This window comes from Chamaea fasciata, unplaced genomic scaffold (assembly GCF_029207755.1).
Source record: "Chamaea fasciata isolate MVZ Bird 193981 ecotype frontalis unplaced genomic scaffold, bChaFas1.0.hap1 SCAF_28, whole genome shotgun sequence".
Lineage (NCBI taxonomy): Eukaryota > Metazoa > Chordata > Aves > Passeriformes > Sylviidae > Chamaea > Chamaea fasciata.
In genome coordinates this window covers 1,285,149-1,312,772 of record NW_027094113.1, presented here as the reverse complement: position 1 = coordinate 1,312,772, position 27,624 = coordinate 1,285,149, and the positions used below count along the sequence as shown (strand labels likewise).

At 60.1% G+C, this 27,624-nt stretch overlaps 1 protein-coding gene across 1 annotated transcript; it reads right to left on the bottom strand.

Moving 5' to 3' along the window:
• Positions 1–30: 30 nt before the first annotated feature.
• ONECUT3 (one cut homeobox 3) lies at positions 31–21,989 on the bottom strand. The gene is made up of 2 exons (XM_066205601.1): positions 20,960–21,989; positions 31–323 (listed from the first exon to the last, which is right to left on the bottom strand). Exons 1-2 carry the CDS (start codon positions 21,987–21,989, stop codon positions 31–33), a joined length of 1,323 nt encoding a protein of 440 aa, XP_066061698.1.
• Positions 21,990–27,624: the final 5,635 nt, after the last annotated feature.

Sequence of the window (27,624 nt, the reverse complement as noted above, 5' to 3'; positions counted from 1 at the left end):
CCAGGAAGGGGCAGGGAGGGCTGGGGAACATCATGCTTTGGAGAAAGTGCTTGTAGACGTCGAGGGGACCCCGGGGTTGGCGCCCGGCTCCTCCTGCCAGCGGTTCATGCACCGCCGGCGGGCGTTCATGAAGAAGTTGCTGACGGTGTTGAGCTCCAGGCCCAGCTGCTGGGAGATGGTCATCTGCATCTCCTTGGACGGGCGCTTGTTCTCCTTGAAGATGGCGATCAGGGTGCGGCGCTGCAGGTCCGTGAAGACCAGGCGCTGCTTCTTGGGCTGCAGGCTCCGGTCCTTCTGCTGCTCCTGCTCCTTGCGTTTGCAAGCTGGAGACGTTCAAAAGAGAGAACAGGCCCGTTAATTGGGGCTCCCCAGCCTGGCCCGCTTGCAGGCTGCCCAGCTGCCTCCCGAAATCCAGGTCCTTCCCTCCAGGAAACTCGCTGGCTGGTGTCCCACCGCTCCCTCCTCTTCCTCCCTGAGCCTCCTGAGTGCCTGCTGAGAAGGGACAATGGCCTCTTGTGACACCAGTGTGACAAAAGCCTGGGGAAAGCCCAGGAAAAGTCTCAGCATCTCCAGCTGACCCTGGGACTAGAGACTTCACTGCTCTGCTCCCAGAGACTGGCTGTTGGGATTCATCCTGAAATTTCGGGGGTTATCCACTGGCCTCCCTCAGCATGGTCTCACTCATTTCCTCATCACCTCTGGGGACCTCCCTGGAGGACTCAGGGAAAGGGTGTCTCTTGGCCACCACATCCAGCTGCCAGCTCAGAAAGGCAGGGAAGAGCTGGGGACAGGGACATGATGGCAAGGTCACTCTGCAGCCTTAACCCCACAGCATCAGCTTGGAAGGACCGATCATGGATCCACCTGCTCTGGGAAGGGATTTTCCTGCCTGAGTCACTGGAGGCTCTGGGAAATTCTGTCTCCCCTGTGTGCCTTTGCTACCAGATCCTCTGGCACGTTTGTCAGCACTGAATGAAAAGCCTTCCCTACAGGTTTGGCTTGAGCCAAAGGTCAGCACAAGAGGGGCTGTCACGTGGGAAGCCAGGAAAGCCCCCCTGACCCCAGCACGCTGCATGAGGGCACAGGGGGAAGTGAGTATAATAAATAGATAGATGAATTTTAATTGTGGGGCTGTCAAGCACACTGTTGGTGGAAGAGGTGGGACAAGGGGACCTTTGCTGTGATATTTTCCTAAAGAACTATAAAATGGTGGAGGTGGCTGATGCAGTCCCTGCTCAAAGCAAGGCCAACCCTGATGCTGTCGAGGTTTGGTCTGGGTGCTCAGGGACTCAACCAGACACAGAACTGCAGGAACGGGAGATGCCATGGGCAAGGCAGGGCATGGATCTGACCCTACATGGCTGGGGACAAAGCATTTCCTCCTGGGAAGCTCAGGAAAGAGAGAGCAAACTGTGGGCTAAAGACTTCCCAAGGGAAGTCCAGCTCTTGCCTGGGGCAGCAGCAGTTTTCAGCCTTTGGGGTTTCTTGGTTCAGAACCTCTGAAGGATTTTGCAGGGAAGGCACAGGCCCGTGAGACATTTGCTGTCTGGGTGGCAGATTTCAACTTGCCTCTCTCAGGCACTTGCAGGAGCCTGTTTGGCCTGGAGGGATCAAAGCAAGTTCCAAGCTCCAAGCACAGAGCTCAGAGGGGCCAAAGGCCAAAATGCTGCAGGGATGGGGCAGCACAGGACAGGTATTCGTTCCCCTTGGGCTAAACCCCTTCCTGCTCTCCAAACACACCTCCACAGCCAAAGGGGAGGCAGTGCATAGCCCAGGATTAGTGGGAAGGCGTTTGGAGGAATTTCTTCCTCACTGGAAAACAAGAAATCTTCTCCTCCTGTAACTCCTCAGCTGCCTCTCCACTACAAGCCCTCTTCACATCACCTCGAGCTGAGAGAGAAGGATGAGATCCACCCCTTCCACCCAGAGCTGGGGAAATCTGGAGCTCACTGAAGCAGACAGTTTATCCAGCAGATTGAGCTCTGTGTCCCAGCTGCTGGGCTCGGTCCTGGCCCTGTCCCCACACAGTGCTGAGAGCCACCAGTTCTGGTTCCACTGGGCAGGGGATGGGAGGCACCGAGCTGGACACAACCAACCACTCTCAGTCCAGATCGGGCACCTCTGGTAAAGCCAGTGGAGAACCTTCCCCTCCCCTTCTCCCCCCCAGGCAGGTTTGGCTGCACACCACCATCCTTAGGGACAAAGGGACACTCGGAGTGATGCCAGGGGACCCTGTCCCAGGGGTACCTTACTCAAACAGCCAGCAGAGAATGTGGAAACCTACCCTATGACCATCAGATGCTTGCAAAAAGAACAAACAAAAAAAGCCTTTATAGAAAATTTGACTTTTTTCCCCAAACATGAACTTAAAAAAAGTTTCCCCCCCCCCAAAAACGTCCCCACAAGCCAAACAACAAACAGAAAAATTCCCCCCACACTTGCGCCCCTCGCCCACCCTCCCCACACCCTCCCAGCACCCCTGGCATGCTCAGCTCCTCCTGTGTCCAAGGTGGGCTCCTCACACTCCATCCACAGGGCTTTTGCCTGGCAGGATGGCACTTGGAAAGTCTCCTGTGTCCCCAGGGGACCTGTGGATGTGACCCAGCTGTCACCCTGGCAATCCAGCCTGTCCTCTTGCTCTCCTGCCTGCTGGCACCCATTCCCACCACAGTGCTGGACATCCAGCCCGAGACTCAGGTCTTCAGCTTTCCAAGCTGCCATTCCTTCATTAGGAGTGATTATTACAGCCCAGTCTCCCATTAATAACTCTGAGCTCTGAGGCAAACACAAACCATCAGGGCCTTGCAGGTACAACTGGGCTCCTGCAGCAAAGCCAGAGCCATTGCTCAGGCACAGGTGACATCCCACTCCTCACCCCTGAGCCCCCTGCTAATTTGGGTTATTTTTGGCCTGCGCTGCCACCGGCGGCCGCAGCCCACATTTCCTGTGCTCGTTTGTTTATTTATTAATTTCCCTTTCTGCTGACGCAGCCCAACACCCCTCTCCCCCAGCTCAATCTAATTACAGCTCCGCGCAGCAGCGATCGATGGGGACGCTGCTCAGATCTATTTACGGCAGCCATCAACCCCTCAACGGAGGATCTTTTTCCCATTCCCCATCCCCTGGGCGCTGCTTTCCCAGGCAGGCTGGCGGTGGCCCGTCCCCATGTCCCCACAGGCAGCCAGGGACAAGGGGCAGCCAGGGGCACGGCTCTGACTCCCACCCATACCAGCTGGGGGTCAGGTATTTCCTTTGTGCTTCAAAAATCCCTTTTTTCCCCCCAGTTTTAAGATCCAAACAACCCAACCTTGGTCTAATGTTGTTTCTCCATCATGTCCTTCCCGGCTCTCTGGGTCCGTGGGGATGGGGACATTTCCACCCCTGCCTCTGCATCGTGTCCCCAAGGGACAGGATTTATTCCTGGGCTTGTCCTGCTCCCCCTGGGGCACAGAGGACCCTGGCAGCACCAGGACCAACCGTGGGAGACACGGATTGAGATCTCCCATGAGTGGAGGACGCTCCGTTGGCTGATAAGGGGGTGGGCTCACCCACCGTGGGGGTTTTCTCCTCCCTCAACCCCTCCCCAGCTCATTTCACGCCCCCCAAACCCAACCGAGGAGCCCAGAAGCGACAAGGAGGGGACGCCAGACGCGGTGGGACGGGGTGACGGCACAGTCCCTCCACACAGCGGGCACACAATCCAAACAATCCCATCCCTAAGGCAGCTCTGACCCGGCTGCAGGAAAAAAAAAAACAAAACAAACCCACGAGGAGCAAAGACAAGGAGGAGCCTCGGGCAGGGAAAGCAGGAGGAAAGAGCTCCAAAAGCAGAGACATCCCACCCTCCTCCCCGGAGGATTCTGCCGAGGGTTTCTGCCTCCCGGGAGCCCCGTGTCAGAGGGAGCGCGTTTTCCTTGACTTAACCTTGACAGCTCCGAGCGAAACATCTCCCAAATCACTTCAGAGGGGACATAATAGAGACAATCAAATGGCTGCTGCTCAGGAACTGCGATTATGCCTCGCAGCGTGAACCCCACGAAGCGTTTAACTAATACCTGATGGCTTTGCAGGCTTCCGAAGCCTGCAAGTCCCTGCTTTCTCTATAATACGCGCAAACCTCTGTTTTTCGGGCCCAGCGTGCTCTCCCTCTCCATTCACTTGCAATACAACCTGTAATTTTCTGCCCACTTTGCTTAAGTGCTGGTGATTTGTTGAAATCACAAAAGACAGCCAGGGGCTTTCAGAGCCAGCACGCTGGCTGTAAGCAAGGTTGGGGGGGGGGGGGGGGGGAGAAATCTGCACAAAACCCACCAGTTTCTCTCTTTCTCCTGGTCAAATCATCTCCCAGGGGTGGAAGGGGACCGAGGAGCATTTATGGGCTCAGAGGGAGGTGGAGGAAGGGACGGAGAGGGGGAACCTGGATGTGGCTGGCCAGGTGGGGACAGGTTTCCCTGGTGCAAAGGTGGGATGGGCTGATCCCACTGGTGGGCACTGGGTGGGAAATGGCCCCGAGCAAAGCCGGCTTCTCTCCGTGCCTTCAAGATGGGCCCAGCCCCTGGACTGCCTCAGTTTCCCCCTCTCATTGAAGGGGCAGAGGGATCTGAAAGGAGGTTTTAGCCAGGTGGGGGTCAGTCTCTTCTCCCAAGTAAAAAATGACAGAAGGAAATGACCTCAAGTTGCACCAGGAGAGGTTTAGATTGGACATTAGGGGAAATTTCTTCATGGGAAAGGTTGCTCGGCCCTGGCACAGGGTGCCCAGGGAAATTGTGGAGTCACCATCCTTGGAAGTGTTCAAAAAGCGTGCGGATGTGGCTCCTGGGGACATGTTTTGGCGGGGAGCATGGGAGTGATGCTGTGTTGATCTAAGAGGTCTTTTCCAGCCTTAACAATTCCACGGCTCTGTGATCTCACTCCCTGTCCCAGAGAAGGGCGCTGGGTGTTACTGGTTCAGCCCCCACCCTACTGTTCTAGAAGGTTTGGGGAGCTTCAGCTCTGAGCTAGCAGGGATGAGCCCAGAGCCTCACATAGGGTCTGAACGAACCTCAGGGCATCTGCTCCCCCAGAGCTGGAGCAGAGTCTGGAGCAGAGATCAGGGAGCTTTATCTCCAAACCAGAAATCCTTTGGGGCGCAGTGGGGCTGGCCGGGTGCTGGGGCAACTGTGAGAGCTTGGTTTGACTTCTCTTTGCACTGCAGGAAAAGAGGCCAAAGAGATTTGCTCACAAATAGGGGTCTCCAGCAGAAATTCACATCTTCTCCAGCAGGAAGAACACAATGCTGACGGGACAGGCAGCAGTATAGAGCAAAGGAAAACTGCTCGAAAAACAAACCTCAACATCCTTTTTGCCTTTTTTCCCCCCCTGAAACCCCATTTGGTTCCAAACACAATGAGATGGGCACAGGGGATGTGGTGTCAACCATGGAATGACCGGAGCAGAGCCTGCCCTGCAGTGCCCATTCCTGGGATCCCCCAGACTTCAGCAGCACATGATTGAAAAAGCACCTTCTGAGCCCCAAAACTTGTGGGGGAATTTTGGGTGCCGTGGTCCCACAGCACCTGAGCCACTCTGTAGTGTAAAAAAAGACATCGGAGGCCATTCAGAGTCTGAGAGATGTGGTCAGGAGGTGCCATGTGTCTGCAGAGCCTCCCAGCCCTGCTGGGCAGGACAGACACGGCCCAGCCGGAGCTGCCAGCCCCACACGTGTCCCCGTGCCACGTGTCCCCGCCTCGGTGGGGCCAGGCTTCCCCGCTGGTGTCCCTGGCAGCTCAGGAGGACGAGGAGAGCCCCTGGTCATTGGTATGCAGCCAGCGCTGCAGGGGGAGCTGCTTCCCCGAGCCCAGCAAATTAAATCTTCCTGTGAACGCTGCAAATGAGGAGATGAGATGAGATGAGATGAGATGAGATGAGATGAGATGAGATGAGATGAGACAAAGCTCTGCCGCCTGCACTTCCCTTCCCAAGGCGAGGTTTCAGTGGCTCATCCCAGGAAGCAGCTCTGACCCAGCTGGATGGAGCTGCGAGGCTCCGTCACCCCAGACATCCCTCACGGCCCAGGGGCTCCCAGGGGTTGGCATCTGGAGGGAAGGGACTAGGAAAGGAAGCACAAGCCCTCCATCCTCTGCTCAGGTGACAAGGGTCCTTCCTGAGATCAGGGTCTCATCTCTTCCCGATTTGGGATCACCAGAGCTGCCCCAAGACGCAGAAGAGCCCCCAGGACACCTCATTTCCTCTCTTGCAGTTCTTAAGCTTGGCCTGTTCTTCCATGGGTGGCATTTTCAGCTTTCCCAGCACTGGAGCAGATGAGTTTGGTTGGAGGAAGGCTGAAGTGATACAAAGGAGCTGTGGCTGCTGCAGCTGTGCTTGGCTCCATCCCTCCACATTTACCCTGGTTTTATTCTTGTCCTTTCCAGGTGAGCTGTTCTGGCCCTGGTAGCAACCACCAAACCCCTCTCAGGGACACCAGAACAGCTTCTCATGCCTTAAAAAGGTGAGTTTGTTGTTAAAAGCTGTTCCTTTCCGCAGAGGTTTCGTTTTGCACTTGCTTTTCCAGACACCTTTGTGAAGGCAGACCCGGTGCCCTGCTCTGCTCTCCCCACCACCCAGGGGATCCGGGATCAGCTCACGGCTCTGCTGGGAAGTTGCTTCCCCCATTTGTCCTATTTCCTCCCTTTCTAGGCCTATTTTTGGACCAGGATCAGCTGCTTTTATTGTTCCGGTGGAGACCACGGCCACGGGGAGCTGCTGCCGGGGACTGGACCAGCTGCTGCTGTGAGGCAGGGCCGGGCAGGAGCCCTGGGAGCGCTGGCGGCTGCTCGGTTCTCCTCACTCTTCTCCCGAGTCAGCACCACTTAGCGTGACGAGAGCAAATTGGTGCTAATGAAGTGCCGGAGTCAGGCAGCAGCGGCAGCGCCCGGAGGGATGGCAGCGGGGAGGGGATGAGGTGGGGGTGCGGCTGGAAAACCTCCATCCCCTGAAATAAGTTTTCCTTGGAGTCAGCGGGATTGTTCGTGCTCAGCGTTGGTGCAAGAGCCCCAGCTACGGAATCTGGGGGGAAAAAGGGAGTTTGGGGTTTGATTCGTGTCACAGCTGCAAGGGGGGGCTGGTGTTGGGTCAGACATTAGGAAAGGTTCCTCCCCCCGAGGCTGCTGGGGCACTGCCCAGGCTCCCCAGGGAATGGTCCCAGCCCCGAGGCTGCCAGAGCTCCAGGAGCGTTTGGACAACGCTCTCAGGGATGCTCAGGGTGGGATTGTTGGGCTGTCTGTGCAGGGACAGGGGTTGGATCAATGATCGCTGAGGGTCCCTTCCAGCTCAGGATATTCCAGGATCCTGCCATTCTGTGAGAATGAGGTAATGCTGGACAAGGAGCCTGTGATGGGAATCCGGGGTGGCACCCCTGTGACGCTCATGGCTCAGGGTCCTGTGCATTCCACTCTGTCCTTGCCCCTTCATACAGGAGAGATGTAGCAGCAAGGATCTCCCTTTGGCATCGGGGATTCCCACCAGCCTGTTCCTGCCTCCAGCTGCTCCTGCCTGGAACTCTGAGCAGGGACAATGAGCAAGTTCAGTGTCCATGACACATCTTTCATCAGAGTGTGTGTTGGCCCTGAGCTGGTCTCAGCAGAGACAGTGTCCAGAGAGAGCCCAGAGTCATCATCAGCCACAGAACATGTGCTGGAGAAAGGGGAAAAGCAGTGAAAGGCAAAAAACCCTGAGAGTTTCCTGCATTTCCTGATAAAATCTGGTCCCGAGTGCTTTATCGGGTGTGAGATGGGAAGGTCCCTTGGGGCTTGGCCGAGTCAGTTCTCAGTGGGCTGCTGGATTTCTTCCTCTGTGGTGCAGGGAATACCAGGACAGTCTGTAATCCTCAGGGTTTGTGTCTCCAGGACCCTCTGAAGGTGGGCAGGATGATCTGCACAGGGACAACGGCTGCTCCGGGTTATCCCTGAGCTCCAGCAGCGCACGGCAGGAGGCAGATCCAGGCTGGGGCCCTTCCAAGGTGTGAGGCCCCACTCACTCCAGGAGGCCTCTGGGCTCTCCAGGGAGTTCACAGACCATGTCACAGCCCAGCTTCAATGTGACCCCAAATCCCAGGTGGTCTCACCCAGCACAGAGCCAGCACGGGTGGCAGGAGCCCAGCAGGGTCTGAGCAATCTCAACCATAGCACAGACTGGGAGATGAACTCACGGAGATCAGCCCTGGGGAGAAGGACTTGGGGGTGCTGGTGGGTGAGAGGCTCAGCCTGCCCCGGCCAGGGGCACTGACCCCAGAACCCCCCTGCGCTGGGCTGAGCCCCCAGCGTGGGCAGCAGGGCAGGGGGGATTCTGCCCCTCTGCCCCACTCAGGTGAGACCCCACCTGCAGAGCTGCCCCAGCCCTGGGGAACAACATCAGCAGGACGTGGAGCTGCTGGAGCCAGTGCAGAGGAGGCCACAGAGCTGCTCCAAGGGCTGGAGCCCCTCTGCTCTGGGGACAGCCTGGGACAGCTGGGGCTGTTCACCTGGAGAGGAGAAGGCTCCAGGGAGAGCTCAGAGCCCCTGGCAGGGCCTGAAGGGGCTCCAGGAGAGCTGGAGAGGGACTGGGGACAAGGGATGGAGGGACAGGACACAGGGAATGGCTTCCACTGAAAAAGTGAAATTTCGATGGGATATTGGGAAGGAATTGTTGGCTGTGAGGGCAGTCAGGCCCCGGCACAGGGTGCCCAGAGCAGCTGTGGCTGCCCCTGGATCCCTGGCAGTGTCCCAGGCCAGGCTGGACGGGGCTTGGAGCAGCCTGGGACAGTGGCAGGTGTCCCTGCCATGGCAGGGGTGGCACTGGATGGGCTTTGAGGTCCATTCCAACACAAACCGCTGTGGAATTCTGTGGCAGCGGCAGGGACAAAACCCCATTCTGCTGCTCGGCACGGCCCTCAGGCGCGTTGCCCTCACCCCTCTGGCCCAGGGCGACACCGGCCCCGCCCTGGCTGAGGGTGAGGAGGGGTCCCAGCCCCGAGGGGTCCAAGCCCCGCCCGCCGTCCCCCCCCCCGCCATTCCGGAGCGCTGGTCCCGCCCGGTCCCCCCGCAGCCGGGAATGGTTTGTTCCGCCCCGCCCCCCGCAGCTCCTCTGGGCCGTCCCCGCCGCGCTGGCGCCCCCCTGCGGATGGCCGGGCGCACTCCCCCCCGGGGCGGACGCGGTGGTACAGCCCGGCACGGCCCCCGCTGCACGATGGACCGGCCCTTGTCCCCCCTCTCGCTCGGCGCCATGGGCCGGTCCGGCCGCTCCGCGCGCACGGGATGGAGCGGTCCACCCGCCCCCCCGGGGGGGGACGGAACGGGCAGCCTCGGGAGCCGCGGGAATGGCGCTACCCTGCGCAGGTGTGGGGCGGCGAAGCTCCGTGTGCCCCATCATTGCTCCACCGCTGCCCCATCGCTGCCCCATCCTTGCCCCATCGCTGCCCCATCCTTGCCCCATCGCTGCCCCATCGCTGCCCATCGCTGCTCCATCGCTGCCCCATCCCTGCCCCATCGCCGCCCATCCCTGCCCCATCCCTGCCCATCGCTGCCCCATCCCTGCTCCATCCCTGCCCATCCTTGCCCCATCGCTGCCCCATCCCTGCCCCATCGCTGCCCCATCGCTGCCCCATCCCTGCCCCATCGCTGCCCATCCCTGCCCCATCGCTGCCGATCCCTGCTCCATCGCCGCCCATCCCTGCCGCATCCCTGCCCCATCCCTGCCCCACTACTCCTGCACACATATGGGGCAGAGGGCAGGAAAACTACCCCAAGCCCCCACCCAGCCGCACAGCCACCCCCCGGCCCCACCGGGCCCCCGCTGCCCCCCGGGTGTCCCCGGCCGTCCCCCCACGCGCGTGGGGCCGCCGTGGCACGGCCGGCGCTAAGCCAGTGACTCTTAATACACCGGGCCGGCGTTATTAGTTCTGCTCCCAAGGCATTTCCCGCAGTAATTGCACTGATCTGCCAGGGATTATGCGCTGCCACTGTAACGATGGATGATGTTTTAATTTGAGCTGGGCATCTCCGGGGAGGGCAGGGCAGGACCGAGACCCCCTGGGCGCTGGGGAGGAAGCTGAGCCCTTTCAAAGTCCCAGTGTGGGGTGAAGGTGTTGCTCAGGGATGTTTTAGTGTGAGGGGCAACCGGAACCTGGACCCCGGTGGTCCATCAAGCGATGCCCTGGCTGGGAGCTGACCCAGCTTTACAACAGGGTCCCAGCGCTGGAGCAGCAGCGATCCCAGCTGGATGGGGTTCAGCTTCCCCTGAAGCTGGGGAGGGCTCTTCCCAGCTCCCAAATCGTTGCTGGGAGAGGTGAACGATCACTGTCCCTGCCCACCGGCCGCTGCTCCTAGCCCCATCCTGCTGGGAGGGAAACCCACGGGAAAAGGGCTCCTGCCTCTTCCCCTCCAAAGACAGCAGAGAAACTCCCTCCTCAACGTTACCTTTAAAAATGACCCCCGCTCCGCGCTGTTCCTTCTGGTAAAGCAGCAATTAATCACGGCAAGGATGGGATAGATTTGTAATCAGCTCCCCCCTCCCACCGCCCCCATTTCGCAGCCCTGGGTGTTTTTCCTGCCCCCCCGCCCCCCCCCGAGCTCCCCCGCCTCATTCCGTGTGGGGATGGGGCCAGCGCAGCCCATTGATCCTGCCCGGTCGATTTTATTGAAACTCCCACGAGTGGCTTTAACTGCGTGTTGGATATTGCTGGCACATCACTTTGATGGCGACGTGACCGGCGGGAGCTCGCGGGCAGGTTTGCGGGGAGGGCTGCGGGAAGGGGGGATTCATCCCGAAAAAGCTGCCCCATTCCCTGCCCCATTCCCTGCCCCATTCCCTGCCTCATTCCCTGCCTCGTTCCCTGGGCGGGTGCTGCCCGTCTCCAGGGCTCCCCCCCGAAGATGGGACGGTGGAATGTGACAGCACAGCTCGGGGAAGGGGCTTGGGAGTGGTTACAGGGAATGGTTTCTTTTGGAAAGTGGCTGGGAAAAGGGTTGGGGGGTAAAATGTGTTGAGAAGGAAAGGAGAGAGTGAATGGGGGGAAAGGGGAAAAGAAAGCAGAGAGAAATGAGTCAGGAGGAGAGGGGAACAAAGCGATGGAAGAGAAAGAAAAGGAAGGAGAGGAAAAGGAGAAGGAGAGGCAGAAGAAGAAGGGAAAAGGGAATGAAAAATAAATAAGAAAAAAAAAAGGTGAAAGAAAATGAGAAGTATAAGGAAAAGAAAAAGAGAAATGAAGGAAAAGTGGAAAGAAAAGGGGAAAGAAAAAGGAAGAAGAAAAAGGGAAACAAATGAAAAGAGAAAAGGAAAGAAAGAGGGGGAGAAAGGGAGAAAAATAAAAGGTAAAGAAGAAAGAAAAAAGGGAAAAGAAAACGAGGAGGAGGAAGAGCAAAGGGAGGAGAGGAGGGAGCGAGGCGACCCGCCGGGTGTCACAGCCCTGTCCCAGCCCAGGCCCAGCAGCCCCTTTGTTTCCCACCTTCCATCCCCCTTTCTATCCCTGCCTCTGTTTCCCCGTTCTTGCACAACAGGAGACACTGCCAGGGGGCTCTGCCGGGCGACAGTGCCACTGCCAGGGGGCTCTGCCGGGCGACAGTGCCACTGCCAGGGGGCTCTGCCGGGTGACAGTGCCACTGCCAGGGGGCTCTGCCGGGTGACAGTGCCACTGCCAGGGGGCTCTGCCGGGTGACAGTGCCCCTGCCAGGGGGCTCTGCCGGGTGACAGTGACACTGCCAGGGGGCTGCCCCCTCCCACCAGCGGCACCCCGGGGGTACCTGGGCTGGGTGCGGCAGCCGGCTCCGGGAACACCGGAATGAATCCCTCATCCAGAGGAAGCACAAACCCTCCACAAACACCCCGAAAAAGTGCTGGGGTACGAGGCTGAGCCCCTCAACGCTCTAAATGTCCCCCCAGGGTCCCTCTTCCCAAGGATGAAGAACCTGGCTCACCCCCAGGTACCTACAGCGGGGCGACCACCTCGCCACAGTGACAAAAAACAGCAAATAAATAATCTTGGGTTTTTCTTGGAGGCATTGAAGGCAGAGGAATCACCAGTTTGGGATGGAAGAGGCTGTTACGGTTTTGGGGAGATGCTTTCAAAATTTTTCCAGGAAATGCGAGCTGGTTTGGAATCACCTTTCCTCGAATAAATGCCCTGATTTTGATGATTTGTTTTTCAATTTCTGTTTTCTGGCTGCCCGTGTGTGGGGAAGTTGGGCAGTCCAGCAGAAGTCCAGTAGAGGAGCTCCCCTGGAAATACTTCCCTGGATTCACTGCCTTCCACTTGAGAAACGTCACCAAAATCCCGCAGTTTGGCCCCAAAAAAGGAGGCTTAACGTCAGGCATTGATCCAGGCACCCATTTCCAGAGGCCTTGGGGTGATTCTGAAGCCTGGCAGGGCTGTGTCACCATCCCACCCTCCCCCTGCGGGTTGGGGGGCGGATGGGGAAGGGACCCCCCCCCCCCCATTCTGGGGAGGCTCTGGAAGCACAAACCCCCTCGGCATCGAGCATCACCTTCCAGCCAAACTGCGCCAGGTGCCGCTCCATCCACGCAGGAAAATGCCGTGCAGATCCATCCCGGGCTGGAATTTATCCGGGGGGTGCCAAGTCAGGGCAGACAAGGGACCCTTGGAAAATGGGGAAAAATACGGAGTAGGGCCAGGCCTATGGAAAACCTGCGGTGGTGGACTTCTGTCACTGCGTTCCCCGGCCCCGTGCCGGGGTCTGCGCTGCTCCGCACTGGGAGCAGCTCCCCCGGAGCCGCTGAGATCTCTGTCAGCCCCTGATGCTATCGCCCGTCAGCAGCTCCCGGTGCATTTGCAATTTTATCCCTAATGGAGAGACTTCGCTCATTACCTGCTCTTTATCGGCCGGGAGGAGCGTGACTCGCACAAAGGGACCTCATCTCTCGCCCGAAGGGCTCCGTGGCACGGCGGAGTTCCTCGGATTTAATAACGCGGCGCTGCCAGAGCCCTGCCCCGTGCTGCCAAAGCAGCCTCATGCCCACTGCTGCCCTGGGAAACTGAGGCCCGAGCGGGGCTGTGGATGCTCAGACACTCACTCCACGGCCACGTCACGGCTCCTGTCGCTTTCACGTGGTGGCACTTGGCGTGGGGAGGCTTTGGGACATTTCCCAGGGGCCAAAGCCAACCCTGCCATGGCCCTCGGCTTCCCCAGACGGTGGGGCACCCCTGTGGGGGCTCCTTGGGGACACCATCACCCTTGGAGATCACTGCGGCCCGAGGTGTTTCCCCTGCTGTTGGTCCATTTGGGGGTTTTATAGAGTCCCTGACAGCCAAACCTGACCGTTTGGGTTCCCAGCAGTGCCCTCAGAGCTCAGTGCCACACACCGAGACCCCTCAGCACACACAACCCTGCCGGCTCGAATATTTAGGGCTCCCTGGGTTCATTCCTACATCAGGAGAGCTCTGCTCCCCTCCAGCCTGCACGGGAGACCAGCAGCTCCCCTTGCTGCCTTGTCCTGCTGAGCCCCGAGCCCAGCAGAGTGGGATTGGTACCCCTGGCCACGGCAGCAGCAGCAGCAAATGCTGCAATTTGCTTTTTTTTTTTTTTTTTTTTTTTTTTGTCTTTTTTTTTTGTCTTTTTTTTTTGTCTAGATGTTGGGATTTTCCTCCCTCCTCTGCAAGCAAGGAGAACAAAGCCAGTCCCAGCTTTCCTGCAGCACCCCTGCTTTCCCCTCGTGCTCCATACGGAGATTTTCCATTTCCTCCTCCCAGGCTGGGCAGAGCTGAGCCACCCTCCGTCTGCCACGGGTGACGAGGTTTCCCAAATCCCAGAGTGAATCCGAGCAATACAAGGAACACGAGCAACCTGCAGCCCTGCCCATGTGAGCCCGGCATCCCTGCATCCCACCCATGTGGGCAAGGCATCGACTTCCCCACCTGTGAAACGTCTTGAACCCAACTTCTCCAGACACAAAACACCTCGAACCCCATGGAATGGCTTTTAAATCACTTCTGAACCTCCTCTCCTTGCACTGCAGAAACCACCAGTGCTTAGAGCATTCATGCAGATCCCTAATGGAATATACATATATGTGTATAAAAATCTGCTAAGTTATTAGGGTCATTCTTGAAATCTTACCCATGTCCATATAAACATCTCTCAATTTTAATATTAGGCCTTTTTTTTTTTTAAGTACCCTGATCCCTCCTTCCAGCATCAGAGAATCCACGTTGCCTTTTGGCTTTGCTATTTTTTAACACCACCAAATGTTTTAAAAATCCATTTCTCCTGTCCAAGCCCAACTTGGTTTTACATCTTGCTGGATACAGAGATCTCCCTGTATCATTCGAGGTATTAACGAGATTTTTGAATTTCCATTAAATCAGCAAATTTTGCCGCTCAGCGGCCTCAGTCCTGCACGGAGCCAGGATTAAACACACTCGGCTGCCAAAAGCTGCTGCTCGCCAGCACATTCCTGCATCACTCCCACCCGGCATCGCCTCTGCATGAGGATGGATGGGCTGGAGGGGAAAGTTTTGGACTCCAACTTCCCATTTGGGCCAGTTTTCAAAACCAGGGGCTGGCCCCAACCTCTCTGCGCTGCCCTTGGTGCTGTGCAGGAGTAGGGCCGTGGCCAAGTGCACATCCCAGGTGGATCAGACCATATCTGATGATGGGACACATCCTGGGTTAATGGGACTCATCCTGGGCCCCTTTGAGCCTCAGCTTCATGCTAAACTACAGGAATTTGGACATCTCAGCTCAAATGCAAAAAAGAAGCTGGGCCAGAGTCACTCACTGAACGTGGATATGGGGTGAGGGCAGATCAAAGCTGCCCAATGCCTCCATTCCTGCTCAGGGTGCTGGCCTCCCTCTGCCTGAGCCTTTCCAAAAACCTCAGGGGACCTCAGGAGACTCATCCTCTCCAGCCAGCGAGATGCTGGGGCAGGCAGGTGACTGCTCCTGTTCTGGCCGAGCCAGGGAGGCAGCAATTCCCTCCGGGAACACGGCCTATCCTAAGGCAGCAGCAGCATCCCAAATTGCACCCTAAGGTCTGGAGCAGTTGGATTTCCTCTCCCCCACCGAGCTGCCAAGCCTCAGTTCTTTCAAACCAGGCTCTGATGGAGTTTATTTAATTTTAAATATTGTTTTGTGTTCGTGTTTCAAGTCAGCCATTGCCACCCTGCTCCAAGTCCGCGACGGCCTCACACCAGGAGCTCCCTGTGCCAGGAGGTTTGTGCAGGGACTTCTGTTTCCTTTACACCCAGGGGATGCCCAGGGCAAGGTAGGACATTCCTAAGGCAGGAAAACAGGAGTCTGGGGCCTGCCTCTGGTCCTCTCCAGCCTTCACCATCCTTCTGCTTCCTCTGCTTTTTCAGGAAGCTGAGCAGAAAACACAGCAATGGGAGAACAGAGCTTCTTCCTCAGCTCTGAAGTGGGGCACAGCTGCCCGCACAGAGCCACAGGCTCCCCGGCCCTGCAGCTGCCTCTGAGCAGAATGAGAAAATATTGGATTTGTTTTGTGAAGGGGAAAAAAAAAAATTAAATAAATAAATAAATAAAAATCCAATATTCTGTCTGCGATCCCAGACTCCGTGCCTGGTTATGGCAGGAAAATGCTGTAAATCTCCCCTTTCCCCACCAGCTGGGAGAGAAAAACCCATTTTCTTTTAATATTCTTATTTTTCTCCTGGTCTAAGCCCCATCATTTTGCAGTCAGCTCTGCAATCTCTTTGTTGACCAGGGCTTAAACCTGCTCTCCCGGCTCCCCCGACCCCGGGAAGTCGCCTCGCACACCCTTCCCAGCAGCTCCCAGGCAGCGGCAATGAGATTTTAATAGATGTATTTTCAAATTAGTTCTGGGCCTTTCAAGACTTATCAGTTAAATGAGGTTTTTCAAATTGATTCAAAGGTCACTCCGAGAGTTTTCTCTTCTCTGTTATCTCTCCCTTATGGTTTCAGTGGCGATTGACAGGACAAGGAAAAAAATTATCGCCCCCGTGTTGTACACCCAGAAAAAGATAAACCCAACAAAACGCACCCAAAAATGAGAACCCAAAACAAAAGGAGGCAGCGAGAAAAGCCCCAGGTGTGGCCCCCGGGGCGGGGGCGATGTGCAGAGCCCGTGAGGGAATTGGGGAGCAGCGTTCGAGGGACCAGAACCCCACGGAGGCGGGTGGGTGGCAGCCGGCACCCCGAGGGAGAGGGGAGCATGTTTCCTGCGGGGTGGGGGGAAGGAACCCCATTTAATGTTTAACCTGCGGGAGGTTTATTGGCCCCTTCTGACGCGCAGATTAGGAGCAAACAGAAAAACAGCCGCGGGCGGAGCGAGGCGGCCCCGCCGCGCTGATAAGGCGGCGGCGCGGTGCGGGGCGCGGTGCGGGCGCGGAGCACGGAGGGTGCGGGGAGGTGCGGGACGCGGGGCTCAGGCAATGGGGGACGCGAGGAGCTGCGGGACACGGCGCAGGGAAGGGAACGGAGCGCGCAGCCGGGGACGCCGGCGGCGGCTGCTCCGTGCGGGCGGCTCGGCACAGGCGGAGAAAGTCGCCTTTAATTCACGGAATCCCAGAACGGGTTGGATCGGAAAGGACCTTAAAGCTCATCTCGTTCCAACTCTATTAACGAGCTAAAAAAAAAAAAAAAAAAAAAGGAAAATAAAGTAGCAAAATAAAATTGTAATTTAAGGGAAAAATTAAGTAATTCAAGTATTAAAAAAACCCCAAAACATAAAACAAAACAACAACAACAACAAAAAACCCCAAACAACCAAAACAAAAAAACCCCATACTTTTGGGGGGTTGGTGGTTTTTTTGGGGTTTTTTTTTTCCCCTCAACGGGGACAAAGCTTTTCTTCCTTTCCCGAATCTTTCCCCGACTCCGTGCGTGGGCAGCTCTCCCGGGCCGGGAGCAGCCGCTGGGAGCCGGGACCCCCAAACTCTCGTTTTCACCCATTTTACGGCTACAAAACCCATTCTATCCTGGGTCTTCCAAAGCTCCCCGCGGCTGCGGCGCCTCTTTCCCGTCGCCTGCGGCCACGCGCGGATCGAAAGCAGCGAGCCCTGCGTTTCGGTTTTCCGCGATTTTCCGCCGCTCTCCCGGGCCGGGGTTCGGGCCGGGGCCGGGATCGTCCGGAGCCGCCCCGGGGCCCGGTGGCCGCCGGCCGGGAGGAGCTGTCGTTGGGCCAAAGTCGTTTGAAAGAGGCTGAAATTAAAACAAAACTCGTGAAAAAAAATATATGTATGTATTTTCCGAGGTTTTATTCAGCGCCATCTTGTCCCTTTTTCTATCACGTCTGTGTATTAATTCGCGGTATTAATTAGTGACATTAATTATTAGTGTTGTCAAAGCTCTCGGACATTTGCCTCGGCCCAGCCCCGCGGTCGTGCTCGCAGTTTCAGGGTGGTTTTGGGGTTTCTGTTGAATAACGTCCCTTTGTGCTGCGGTGGAGACATGTTCGGGGAACGGATTCATAGGAAGAGAGGAAGAATTTAAAAAGAAAGGAAAAGAAAGGAAAAGAAAGGAAGAGATAGAAAAAAAAAGGAAGAAAAAGAAAGAGAGAGAAAGAGAGAGAGAGAGAGAAAGAGAGAAAGAGAGAGAGAGAGAGAGAGAGAGAGAGAAAGAAAGAAAGAAAGAAAGAAAGAAAGAAAGAAAGAAAACAAAACGAACAAAAGCAAGTTAAAACAAAAAATTATAATGGAGAACGAAAAAACGGGGGTAGGGTGTGAGGGGTGGAAGTGCGAATGGAAAAATAAAACGAAAGGTTGGAGAAGGAAAAGGGGAAGCGAGTGTAAACCAGGAGGAACTTCCCGGCTCCGAGGGCTGCCCAGGCCCCGGCCCCTCCGGGGCAGCCGCACCCCACCCGCGGGGCTGAATTCCATGCACAGCCCGGAAAACCCGGGAGGAGGGATCCCCCGAGACCCCCTTCGAGTGAGGGATGAAGGAAGACGGCGAGCGGGGAGCGCCGTGTAGCGAAAGGGACACGATGGTGGTGTCGCCCTCCCGAGAAATAATCACGAGCGAATTTCCTGGTGCTGAGTGTCGGAATAAATCCATGACGGGGAGGGGGTTCCCACTGGCGGCGGCGCTGGGACGGGAGCGCGCCCACAGCCACGCGAGGGACACGCAGGGTGGGACGGCACCCACTGCCCTCCGCGGACACGCGGGGATGGGAGCGCAGGAACGCACCCACCTCCCACATCATCCCTCGGGGAAGAAGCCGATTCCGCCCCCAGGGGCCGGGGATTAGCGGGTGGGGGTCAGACCCGTGCAGGGGACCCCAAAAAGTGCCACCGTGGGAGCTCTCCGTCACCCACGGGCCCCCGCAGGCCTCGTGGGGCGGTCGCGAAGTTTGTGAAGATGAATCTGGAGCGGGTCCGGGGGTCTGCGGCCGCGACTTGGGGTCGCAGAAATGAATGGCCCGAGGGGACGGGCTGGGCACCGCCAGCTGCTGCCCAGATGTTTCTCGGTGGGACCCCTCCTCTTTTCGGAGCCCCTTGGGGCGAGCGGGGCCGGAGGGAGCCCGGGGCGGCCGGAGCTGCAGCCCCCTCATCTCCCAGCTGAATAATTAATGGTTCATCTGCGGAGGGGGCGGCGGGACGGGAGGAACTGGGGTGGAAAGAGGAGAAAAGCGGCGGGTGCCATTTCTAGGGGCCCGGCGTGGTCATCGATCCGCGGCTCACTGACTCGGACTAATCCATCAGATGGACTCCTGCGGCCGGGCGGCCCCGGACCGGGACCAGGACCAGGACTAGGATCAAAAATAGGAACAAAAATAAAATAATGGGAATAAGAATAGGACCAGGACCGGAACCAGGACCAAGCCCAGGAACAGGACCAGAAACAGGAATAGGAATAGGAGTAGAACCAGGAGCAGAAAGAGGAATAGGGCCAGAAAGAGAAATAGGAATAGAACCAGGAGAGAAGCAGGAATAGGATCAGAACCTGTACCAGTCCTTGCCTCGGCCGTGCCACACGTCCAACACTTCTTTTTTTCTTTCTTTTTTTTTTTTTTTTTTTTTTTTCTTTTTTTTTTTTTTTCCCCTTTAATCGGGAAGGAAAAATTCCGCTCGCTGCCCAGGTCCCTTCCCCGCTTGCCGGGGGTGAAGGTTGCGAACACCCGGACCCCGCCAGGCCCCCAGCCCGGGGCAGCCGGAAAGAATGAGCGGACTCAGCCTGAGACCTCGAGCTGGGCCGGGCTGGGGATTCAGCGGCATCGATCGGGGAGCTCGGGCCCGGCCCCCCCCAGCGCGACCCCTTCCCCAGATGCCGCCGCTCGGGGCGGCCGGGCCGGGGCTGAGCCCGAGCGGCTGGGGCGGACCCCAGGGCCGGGCCCGGGAGGGCGAGAGGGTGTCAGGAGCAAAACGAAAGCGGGACCCAGCGGGGCTCGGGGCCGGAACAAAGCGGCAGGACCGGGGGGGGCAGCTCGGCCGAGCCCCTCCACGAGCCGCGTGGGGCGGCCCGGGCCCGCGTGGGGAGCGAGGAGCAACACGGGCGGATCCATGACGGGAGGTTGGGCTGGGGGCTGGTGGTTTATTTTCCTGTTTTCCCAGACAGCAAATGAACAAACCCCGTTCCCCGGAAATCTGGGGGGTTAATTCCTGTAAATAATGGGGACATGGCGGCCCTGGCGCCGGGGGAAGCGGCGCCGGGGAAGAAAAATCATTTTGGGGAGAATAAAGCCCCCACGGCGGCGCGAGGAGCAAAGAGGTGACAGCAGGGACAGGGACCCTCCGAGCCGGATCGGGGACGGGGATCCCTGACCCGGGCCGGGGACAAGGACCTCTCGAGGCGGGCCGAGAAGAGGGTTCCCCCTGAGCTTCCCCCTGCTGCGGCCACCTTTTTGTCATCACCATCACGGTTATTTTTAATTATTATTACTATTATTATTTTTGAATTATTCATTATTATTTCCAATTCTGGCGAGGCAGAAGCCCAAGCCCGCTGCTCAATTAGCCCCAACAACGGGGGCATTAAACGGCCGATCGCGGCAGTGTTTAAATCTTTATTTACCAGAACCTTGTAAAGCCAGGAACAATTTGCATTCTATTAACTGCTTTTCAATAGGGCATCGACTGGAACTAAAAGATGCCACTACCCTGCCCTAATTAAAGAGCAACTGAATTACACTAAATACATATGAACGCTGCTCTTCCCCATAAATAACGGCGGGTCCTCGTCGCTGGCTTTGCCCGTCCCCACGGGGAGCTCGGATTTCTTAAAAAATAAATTAAAAATCACTAACGTGTGTTTTGTCCGCCACGGCTCGGCCCCGCGTAGCCAAGAGCGCCGGTCGTTTCCGGGGGAGCGGCTCTGTGCCGGGGCTGGCGGGGAGCACCGGGCACGGCCCCGCTCGCCGCTGTCCCCTCTGTCCCACCCTCCGGCCCTTTCCACCGCGACCCCCGCCCGCCCTCGGCGCAGAAACCCCGCGTTTCTCCAGCAAAGCCTGGGCCCAGCGCCGGCCCGAGACCGCGGGGAAAGGCGCTGCGGGACCTCAACCCAACCGGGAACCGGAGACCCGGGGCAGGCGGGGCTCGTTCCTCCTGCCGAGGGCAGCCCGGAGGGAGCGGAGCGCGGCCCCGCCGGGGTGGCCCGGAGATTCCCCCGAGCACGGCCCCGGTACCGAGAGGCGGCGGCCGAACCGACCGCGGAGGAGTTCCAGGATACTGCCGGTGCCACGGGGCCGGCAAGGCAGCACCGAGAGGGAAATCCCCCGGGCAGGCGGACGGGCGGCGGCGAACGGGCACCTCTCGGCTCCCTCCACCCGCGGCCCCGAATCTCTCGCGGGCAGCAGCAGGCCCGGGGAGGCGGGAGGTCGCCTTGGGTATAACTCACCTTAAATATAAATCCCTTCCCTTTGAACTCAAGGTTACAAACCGGGTCGGTCACGCCGCCCGAGCCCGGCCGCTGTTCGCGATGACAACCCCGGAAACCCCACGGGTTCCCACGCGTGTTCGCAGCACCCCCTGACCCACCCGCGGGGCGGGCGGCCCGAGCCGTGCCGCTCCGTGTCCTACCTGCCAGTCTGAGCGCCGACATCCTCTGAAATTCCGGCTCCTGCAACCATTTCCACATCCTGCGGAAAGTCTCCCGGCCGGACTTGAGCTTACTCCAGGGCTTGGGGTTCCGCAGCAGGTCCGAGAGGGTCCCCTGGGAGCGGCACAAGATCCTCTGCGCGAAGATGGCCTGCGGGATGCTGTACCGCTTCAGCTCGGCCGTGATCCTCTGAGCCACCTCCTTGGTGTTGATCTCCTCCACCTGCCCGGAGCCGCCGGGCTGGGAGCCGGGGCCGGGCGCCGGGCGCTCCCGCTCGCCCAGCAGCGAGGCTCCGGGCTGGCCGTGCGGGTGGCCGTGCGGGTGCATCCCGTTGAGCGGCGGCATCATGGCCGAGCTGGGCGCCGCCAGCCCCCGCGCCAGGTGCTCCTCGCCCCGGGACAGCATCGCGGCGTGCGAGTCGAAGCCGTTGGGCGAGAGCATCTTCTCGTTGGGCAAGTGGCCGGCGGGGCCGTAGGGGGCCAGCGGCTGCTGGGCGTTGTGGAGGCTGCCCAGCCCGTTGGGCAGCGGCGATAGGGGCTGCCCCATGGCCGGCATGTCCTTGGGGTAGTGGCTGTAGAGGTTGCCCATGGAGGCCAAGCTCCGTTCGTCGCGCATGAGGGTGAAGCTACCGCTGACGTTGCCGGCCAGGCGCTGGTGCGGGTGGTGGTGGTGGTGGTGGTGGTGCGGGTGGTGGAACTTCTCCGAGACGGTGGAGATGGGTGGCAGGTGCTGCAGGGGAGTCAGCGTGGTGTAGGTGCTGCTCAGGCTCATGCCGGAGGGCGACTCGCAGGACATGCTCATGGCGGGGTGCAGCGGGGCTCCCAGGCTGTGCTCTCCGCGGTAGTCGCCCCCCTCCAGGATGGAGGCCATGCCCGAGACCATGGCGGGCCGGCCGTGCGGCACCAGGTTGCGGTGCGAGCTCTGCCGCCCGTGCGCGGGGCTCAGCAGCTCGGCGGGTTGCGAGTGCGGGACGCCGTGCAGGCTGCCCAGGTTCTCCATCGCCAGCTCCATGGTGGCCGCCGGGCTCTGCCGCTGCCTCGCCCGCTCGCTCGCTGCCTTCCTCCCCCACCCCCCCGCCGCCGCCGCCGCCGCCGCCGCCGCCTCCTCCTCCTCCTCCACCGTCGCCCCCCCTCCCCGCGCCGGCTGCCCGGATTAATTCAGACTCCGCGCCCGGGGATCGATGTCCGCGCCCCGCGGTCAGGCCGGCATGATGCGCCCGCCGCCCGCCCTGCTCGGCGCGGGGCTGGGGGCGCGGGGCTCGGGGCGCGGGGCTGTGCGCGGGGCGCGGGGCTCGGGGCGCGGGGCTGTGCGCGGGGCGCGGGGCTCGGTGCGGGGCGGCTGCGGAGCCTCGGCCGCCGGCTCCCGGCTCCCGGCAGCCTCGCTCTGGCCCGCGGCGTGACGTCAGCGCCGCCCCGCCCCGCCCCCCCGCCGGACCGAGCCGCCCCCCCCCCCGCACCTCTCCCGGTGCCGCCGGGGCCGGGGGCGGGACGGGCGCGGGGAGCGCGGGGCTGAGCCGCGCCCTCACCCGGACCCCCGCCGGGGTCACCTTCCCCCCGCGCCGGGGTGACGCCGCCGCCCCGGGGTGACCCCGGCCACCGGCGTGACCCTCCCCGTACCGGGTGTCACGCCCTCCCCGCCGCACCCGGTACCCAGCGCGCGTCCGGCGGCGCTGCAGGTGGCGAGCGCCCACCTGCGCCCCCGCACATCTGGCTGACCCCGGGCCACTCCCTGTGCACACATCTGGCTGTGCCAGCCGCCCCTGGATGTGCCTGTCCCCGGCGTCCCCCACAGCCCGCTGCCCCGCGCTGCCTGCCCCGTTCTCCACCCCGTGCCCCTCCCGAGGGCCTGGTTGTCCCTGTCTACCCCAAATATCCTGTCCCCGCGTTTCCCCACGCGTGTCCCCCCATCACCACCTTTCCCCTGCCCCTCGGCGGGCGCTGCCTCGGGAATGGGGAGGTCGCCTTGGCACGGGGAGGGGAGGTGACAGGGACACGCTTGGGGCGACACACGGTGCTGCAGGGCCCTGGCCAGCAGTGGTGGAGGAAGAAAAGAAAAAAAAAAAAAAAAAGAAGGAAAGAAGGAAAGGGAAAGAATCAATTCAAACGGAAAATGGAAAACGCAAAGGGAAAATGGAAAATGAAGGGGGAAATGGAGAATAGAAAGAGAAAATTGAAAGGGAAAAGGGAAATGAAAAGGTAAAGGAAAGGAGGGTGAGGGAGGACTGGATGAAGAGCCAGAGCGAGACGGTTTAAGGCTACTGGAGGGGCGGGTGCTCGGTGTCCTTCCAGACAATTTTTCAGCTGCCCCCTACCCCGTTATCCCGAGCTGGGCTCCCCGCGCAATTCTGGCCTTTCCCGGCCGTGTCCGCTCATCCAGGTCGGCACGTGCCGGTTTCCCAAGCTTTATTGGACAGATCGAAAAAATAAAAATAAAATCCATAGCTTCCCGCGCGTGGGTCCCGCCAGCCCCGCTTGGGCTGCTCAGTTCCCGGCCACTGCCGGGCTCCAGGCGGCTTCCACAGCCGAGGGACGTCCGGGAGGACCCGGGAGCTCCGGCGCGGGGTAGCAGCGGCGGGACAGCAGGGCCCGGCCCTTCCGGGGGTGTTCGTGGTGACCCACCCGGCACTCGCCTGCTCAGAGTGTAATTCTGCCAAATTTCACATCCCGTCCAAATTCAGTGCTTTTAACACAAGCCATCTCAAGCCACCCCACCTCACTCCATCCCCACCCATCCGTTACATCCATCGCAGCCCATCCATCCCATCCCATCCATCCCACAGTTTTCTATCCCATCTGACACCCTCTCCGGGAAGTCAATTAAGTGCCCAGTTCATTAAAATAAAGCCCCGCAAATTCCCGGGATGTGAGAGCAAGGGCAGATGACGAACGGAGAGGGGGCCTGCCCTCAGCCCCTTTTCTGCCCCTTACACCGAGATCCAGCGCCTGGAGCCGGGGCGGGCCCCGCCGAGCCGGGATGTGGAAGCACTCCGGCCCCTCCCTTGGCCTCCCCCTCGGTCTGTGCCTGCCGGGAGGGCCCGCGGGCCGTGAGCAGGACCCCCGAAACGGAAAGAAGGAAGGGCGTCCCGGGGGTCCGCCGGGGATGCGAAGTGCCCGATATCCAGCTGGGCAGGGGAGGCGTTGAGGCAGGTAACGGGACCGGAACCGGGCAGGGATGGGACAGGACGGTCTGGAGTCCAGCAGAGATGAGAGGGCGGCCGAAGCCGAGGTGCCAGGGGTGGGCAGGGAGCCCCAGAGCCGGGCAGGGATGGGCAGGGGAAGGCTCGGAGCTGGGCAGAGACGGGCAGGGGGCCTGGAGCAGGGCAGAGCCAGAGCGTGCTGAGGGGGGGGTGTCGAGGTGAGCGGCGAGGAGGAGGTGGGGAACAAACCAGGGATGAAGCAGCCGCGTCTGGAAGGGTTTCATTGAGTGTAATAATGGCGATAGCGCATCGACCGCCCATCGATAGATCTATCCCTGCAGCTGCCGGCCCGCACCGCGGCCCCGTGCCGGGCTCCCCACGCCCCCCCCCCGCGCCATCCCCAGCAGCGCCGGGTCCGCAGCACCGGGAGCCCCCCGGGACGGGTGCTGGACTCTGCCCTCCGCCGAGCTTCACACCGAGCAAACAGCAAAAAAGAGAGAGACTTTTTAGTAATTAGTGCGACATAATTGAGTAATGCGGTAGCCCCTCGCCCCCCTCCTGCCCCCCCCCCACCCGCCCCAGCCCTTCCCCGATCGATGCAATATCATTAGGGCGAGAGGCACCGAGACACGCGGGGCCGGGGCGCGGGGAGGCGGCGGGAGCTCCCCGGGCCGCCGTGCGGGGTCCGGCCCCGGGCCGAGCCGCTGCGGGCCGTGAGAGCCGCGGGGTTCGCCGCCTGCGCGGCGGCTCCGGCCCGGGGAAAGCCCCACGGAGCGCCCAGAGGCTCTGGCGATGGGCCGGGACGCAGCGCGGGGGAGAGGCCCCGGCTCCATTCGCCAGCTGGATGCTATTGATCCCTTCCCTCGCCACCTCTTTCTTCCTGAGCTCCCTCTTCCTATTTAATTCCCTTCCCTCTGCTCCTCCGCAGCCGCCCGGGCAGCGCTCCGAGCGGAGCCGGGCAGTGCGGGCACCCGGGGGCTCGGAGCGGTAAGTGCGGAGGGGGAGCGGGGCCCGGGGCAGCCCCCGCCCGGCCCCCACCCCCCACATCCGCGGAGCGGAGCGAGGAGCAGAGAGGCGCGGACCCAGTAGCCCCCCTCCCCAGTCTCCCCAGCTTCCCAGAGCTGCGCTCGGCATCCCCGCCCGTGCCCCGCTGCCCCCGGGCCGTGCGGGGCTCTGGGGCCGGCCCGCACCGGAGGGGCAGCGGAGGAGGTATCGAGCACTGCTGCCGGTACCGTGCCGGTACCCTGCCCGCCGGTGCTGCTGCGCGGCTCGAGGGCTGTTTTGAGCTCAAATCTGTTTGTTTTGTTTTGCTTTTTCCACCCCCCGCACTGCACTTAGGAACAGCGCGAAGGCACAAACGCCCCGGTCAGGACCAGCCTCACCGGAGGGGCCGCAGCGCGGGCGGTGCTGCCGCCGAGCAGGCACCGGGCACCGGCCAAACAAACCGCCGGGCTTTACCGGGCAATGGAAGAAAAGGAGCCGGAACGCGGCTCCACGCACCCCGCCGGGAGCCAAAAAGTTCCTTAAAGTTCTTTAAGGCTTCAAAATAACAGCACCATCGCCTGGCAGGTGAATTATTTAGTGCCTATAGATCCCTCGGAAGCCCTTTCATTTAGGTTCCAAACCTTCCCCAGCCCAGCCTTTGCCTATGGATGTCTCGATTTTCCAACAATCAAGCGGGAGGCAAAGAGCGTGGCAATTCCTGCTAATCGATTTTCCATACAATGGGCCCCAGATGATGTTTTAAAATGTGAGAAACTAAAATGTGTTGGTTTAAATAAGACTTTTGCAATCAATAGCTTTTTAAAAAAGAGTCTTTGATACCGGTTCTTGAAGGGGATTCAAACGCTTTCGCTTCCAAAACAAAACAAAGCAGGGGAAAAAAAAAACCAGCCACGCCGGAAAAGTTCCGCCTGGATTTGGGGTCATTAAAGCGGGATATGGAGAAAGCCGCTCGGGGGGCGCAGCGCCGGGACCGCGACCCCCCGGCCCCGCCGTCCCCACCGCGCCCTCTCCGCGGGGCTCCGCTGCCCCCGGGCCGGCCGCGGGCTGGGGCAGCCCCGCGCTTCTGCCCCTTTCCCTCCCTATCCCGCCGGCTCGGGTGCGGTTTTCCCTTCCCCACTCTCCCGGCGGCGCCCAGTCGCGTTGCACTGTGGTTTGTTGCGCCCCGGGAAGGAATCCAGCCGGGAAAAAACTCCGGCCCTTTCCCCACCGACCGCTTCCTCTCCTTAAAATTCCGGCCCCCTCGGCCGATGGCCGAGATCTGCGCCCTGGCAGGCTTCTTTTTTTTTTTTTTTTTTAAATTTTTTTTTTATTTTCCCCCGATTTTAAGACAGTTTTAGCTGCAAGATCAGGCCCTTTCCCCACGCCTCCCGAGTTCTTTTCCCTTTCCCTTTCCCTTTGGCGGGATAGAATATAATTTTTTTTATGCCCTAGCCGCGTGAAAATTTTCATTCTCTCTGCAGATTCGGGCCAGGAGGTGTTTAGGGACAGGACCAGAGCGCGGCTCCGGCCGGGACCTGCCCCCTCCCCCGCCCGGCTCCGCCGCCCGCCTTGCCCCGCTCCCGGTGGGTCGGGCCTGGGCCGCGCTGGGAGGGGGGAAAAGCGGCAGCAACGGGGGGAAGCGATGCGGGGGAGTCGGGAGGGAGGGCCAGGGGGTGAACCGACCCCTCCACGGCCTTTCCGGAGACTTTTCTCGTTTACCCGGAAACTTTGGGCGGCCCCGAAACTCAGCGGGAGGCAGCGGCGGGGAGGCAGCGGCGGGGTCGCGGCGGCGGCGGGGAGTGGGGACCGGGGGGGTTTCCATCCGATTTCACCCCGGGGGGGCAGTTCGAGGACGGGCCGCGTCTCTTTTCGATGTAACCCCCGCAGGTTTTCCCCGAACGAAGCGGCCCCGCGGAGCTGCGGCGCACCCCGGGCCGGGGCCGGGCGGTCCCGGGGATCCGCACCCACCTCGGCCGGGGCCCGGGGCCCCGGTTCCCCCCGCTGCCCCCGCCCCTCGGACACCACCGGGAATCTCCGGGAGCCTCTTTCAGCCGCAATTTGTTTTCAAAAGTTCCCCGCGGAGCAGCGCTGAACTTTACACCCTGGCAGCGGCACGGAGAGGGCTCGAGCCCGCCGGAGATTTCGGGGGGAAAGCGTGGAAAAATCTCTGGGATTTCGCTCAGTTGAGAGATATAAAAATTATACAATCGAATTTTATTTTTTTTTTCCTCCCTCCCGTTGTCTCTCTGCCTTTCCCCGGTCAGGCCCGGCCATCCCCGAGCCGGGTTGGGGTGCGGGTGTCCCCCGGTGGGACACACGCAACGAGCTCGCCCGTGCTCTACGGGACGGGACCGCGGGTGTCCCCCAGACCTCCGAAATGTCCTTATTCCCCCTGCTCTGCCTTCTGCCACTTTTTGCTCCGTCTGCATTTTTGAGACCTTCAAACCCGCGTCTCTGAGCACCCCAAAAGCTCTCCGAGTCTCGGGGGGCTGGAGACAGGAGCCGGGGCGGGGCCGGGGCCGGTAA

Bases quoted from the DNA above. Each gene is read 5' to 3' on its own strand.
- ONECUT3 (XM_066205601.1), bottom strand. From the start codon at position 21,989: ATGGAGCTGGCGATGGAGAACCTGGGCAGCCTGCACGGCGTCCCGCAC. The intron at 324-20,959 runs GTAGGACACGGA...GAACGTCTCCAG, and splicing joins GTCGGCGCTCAGACTGGCAG to CTTGCAAACGCAAGGAGCAG.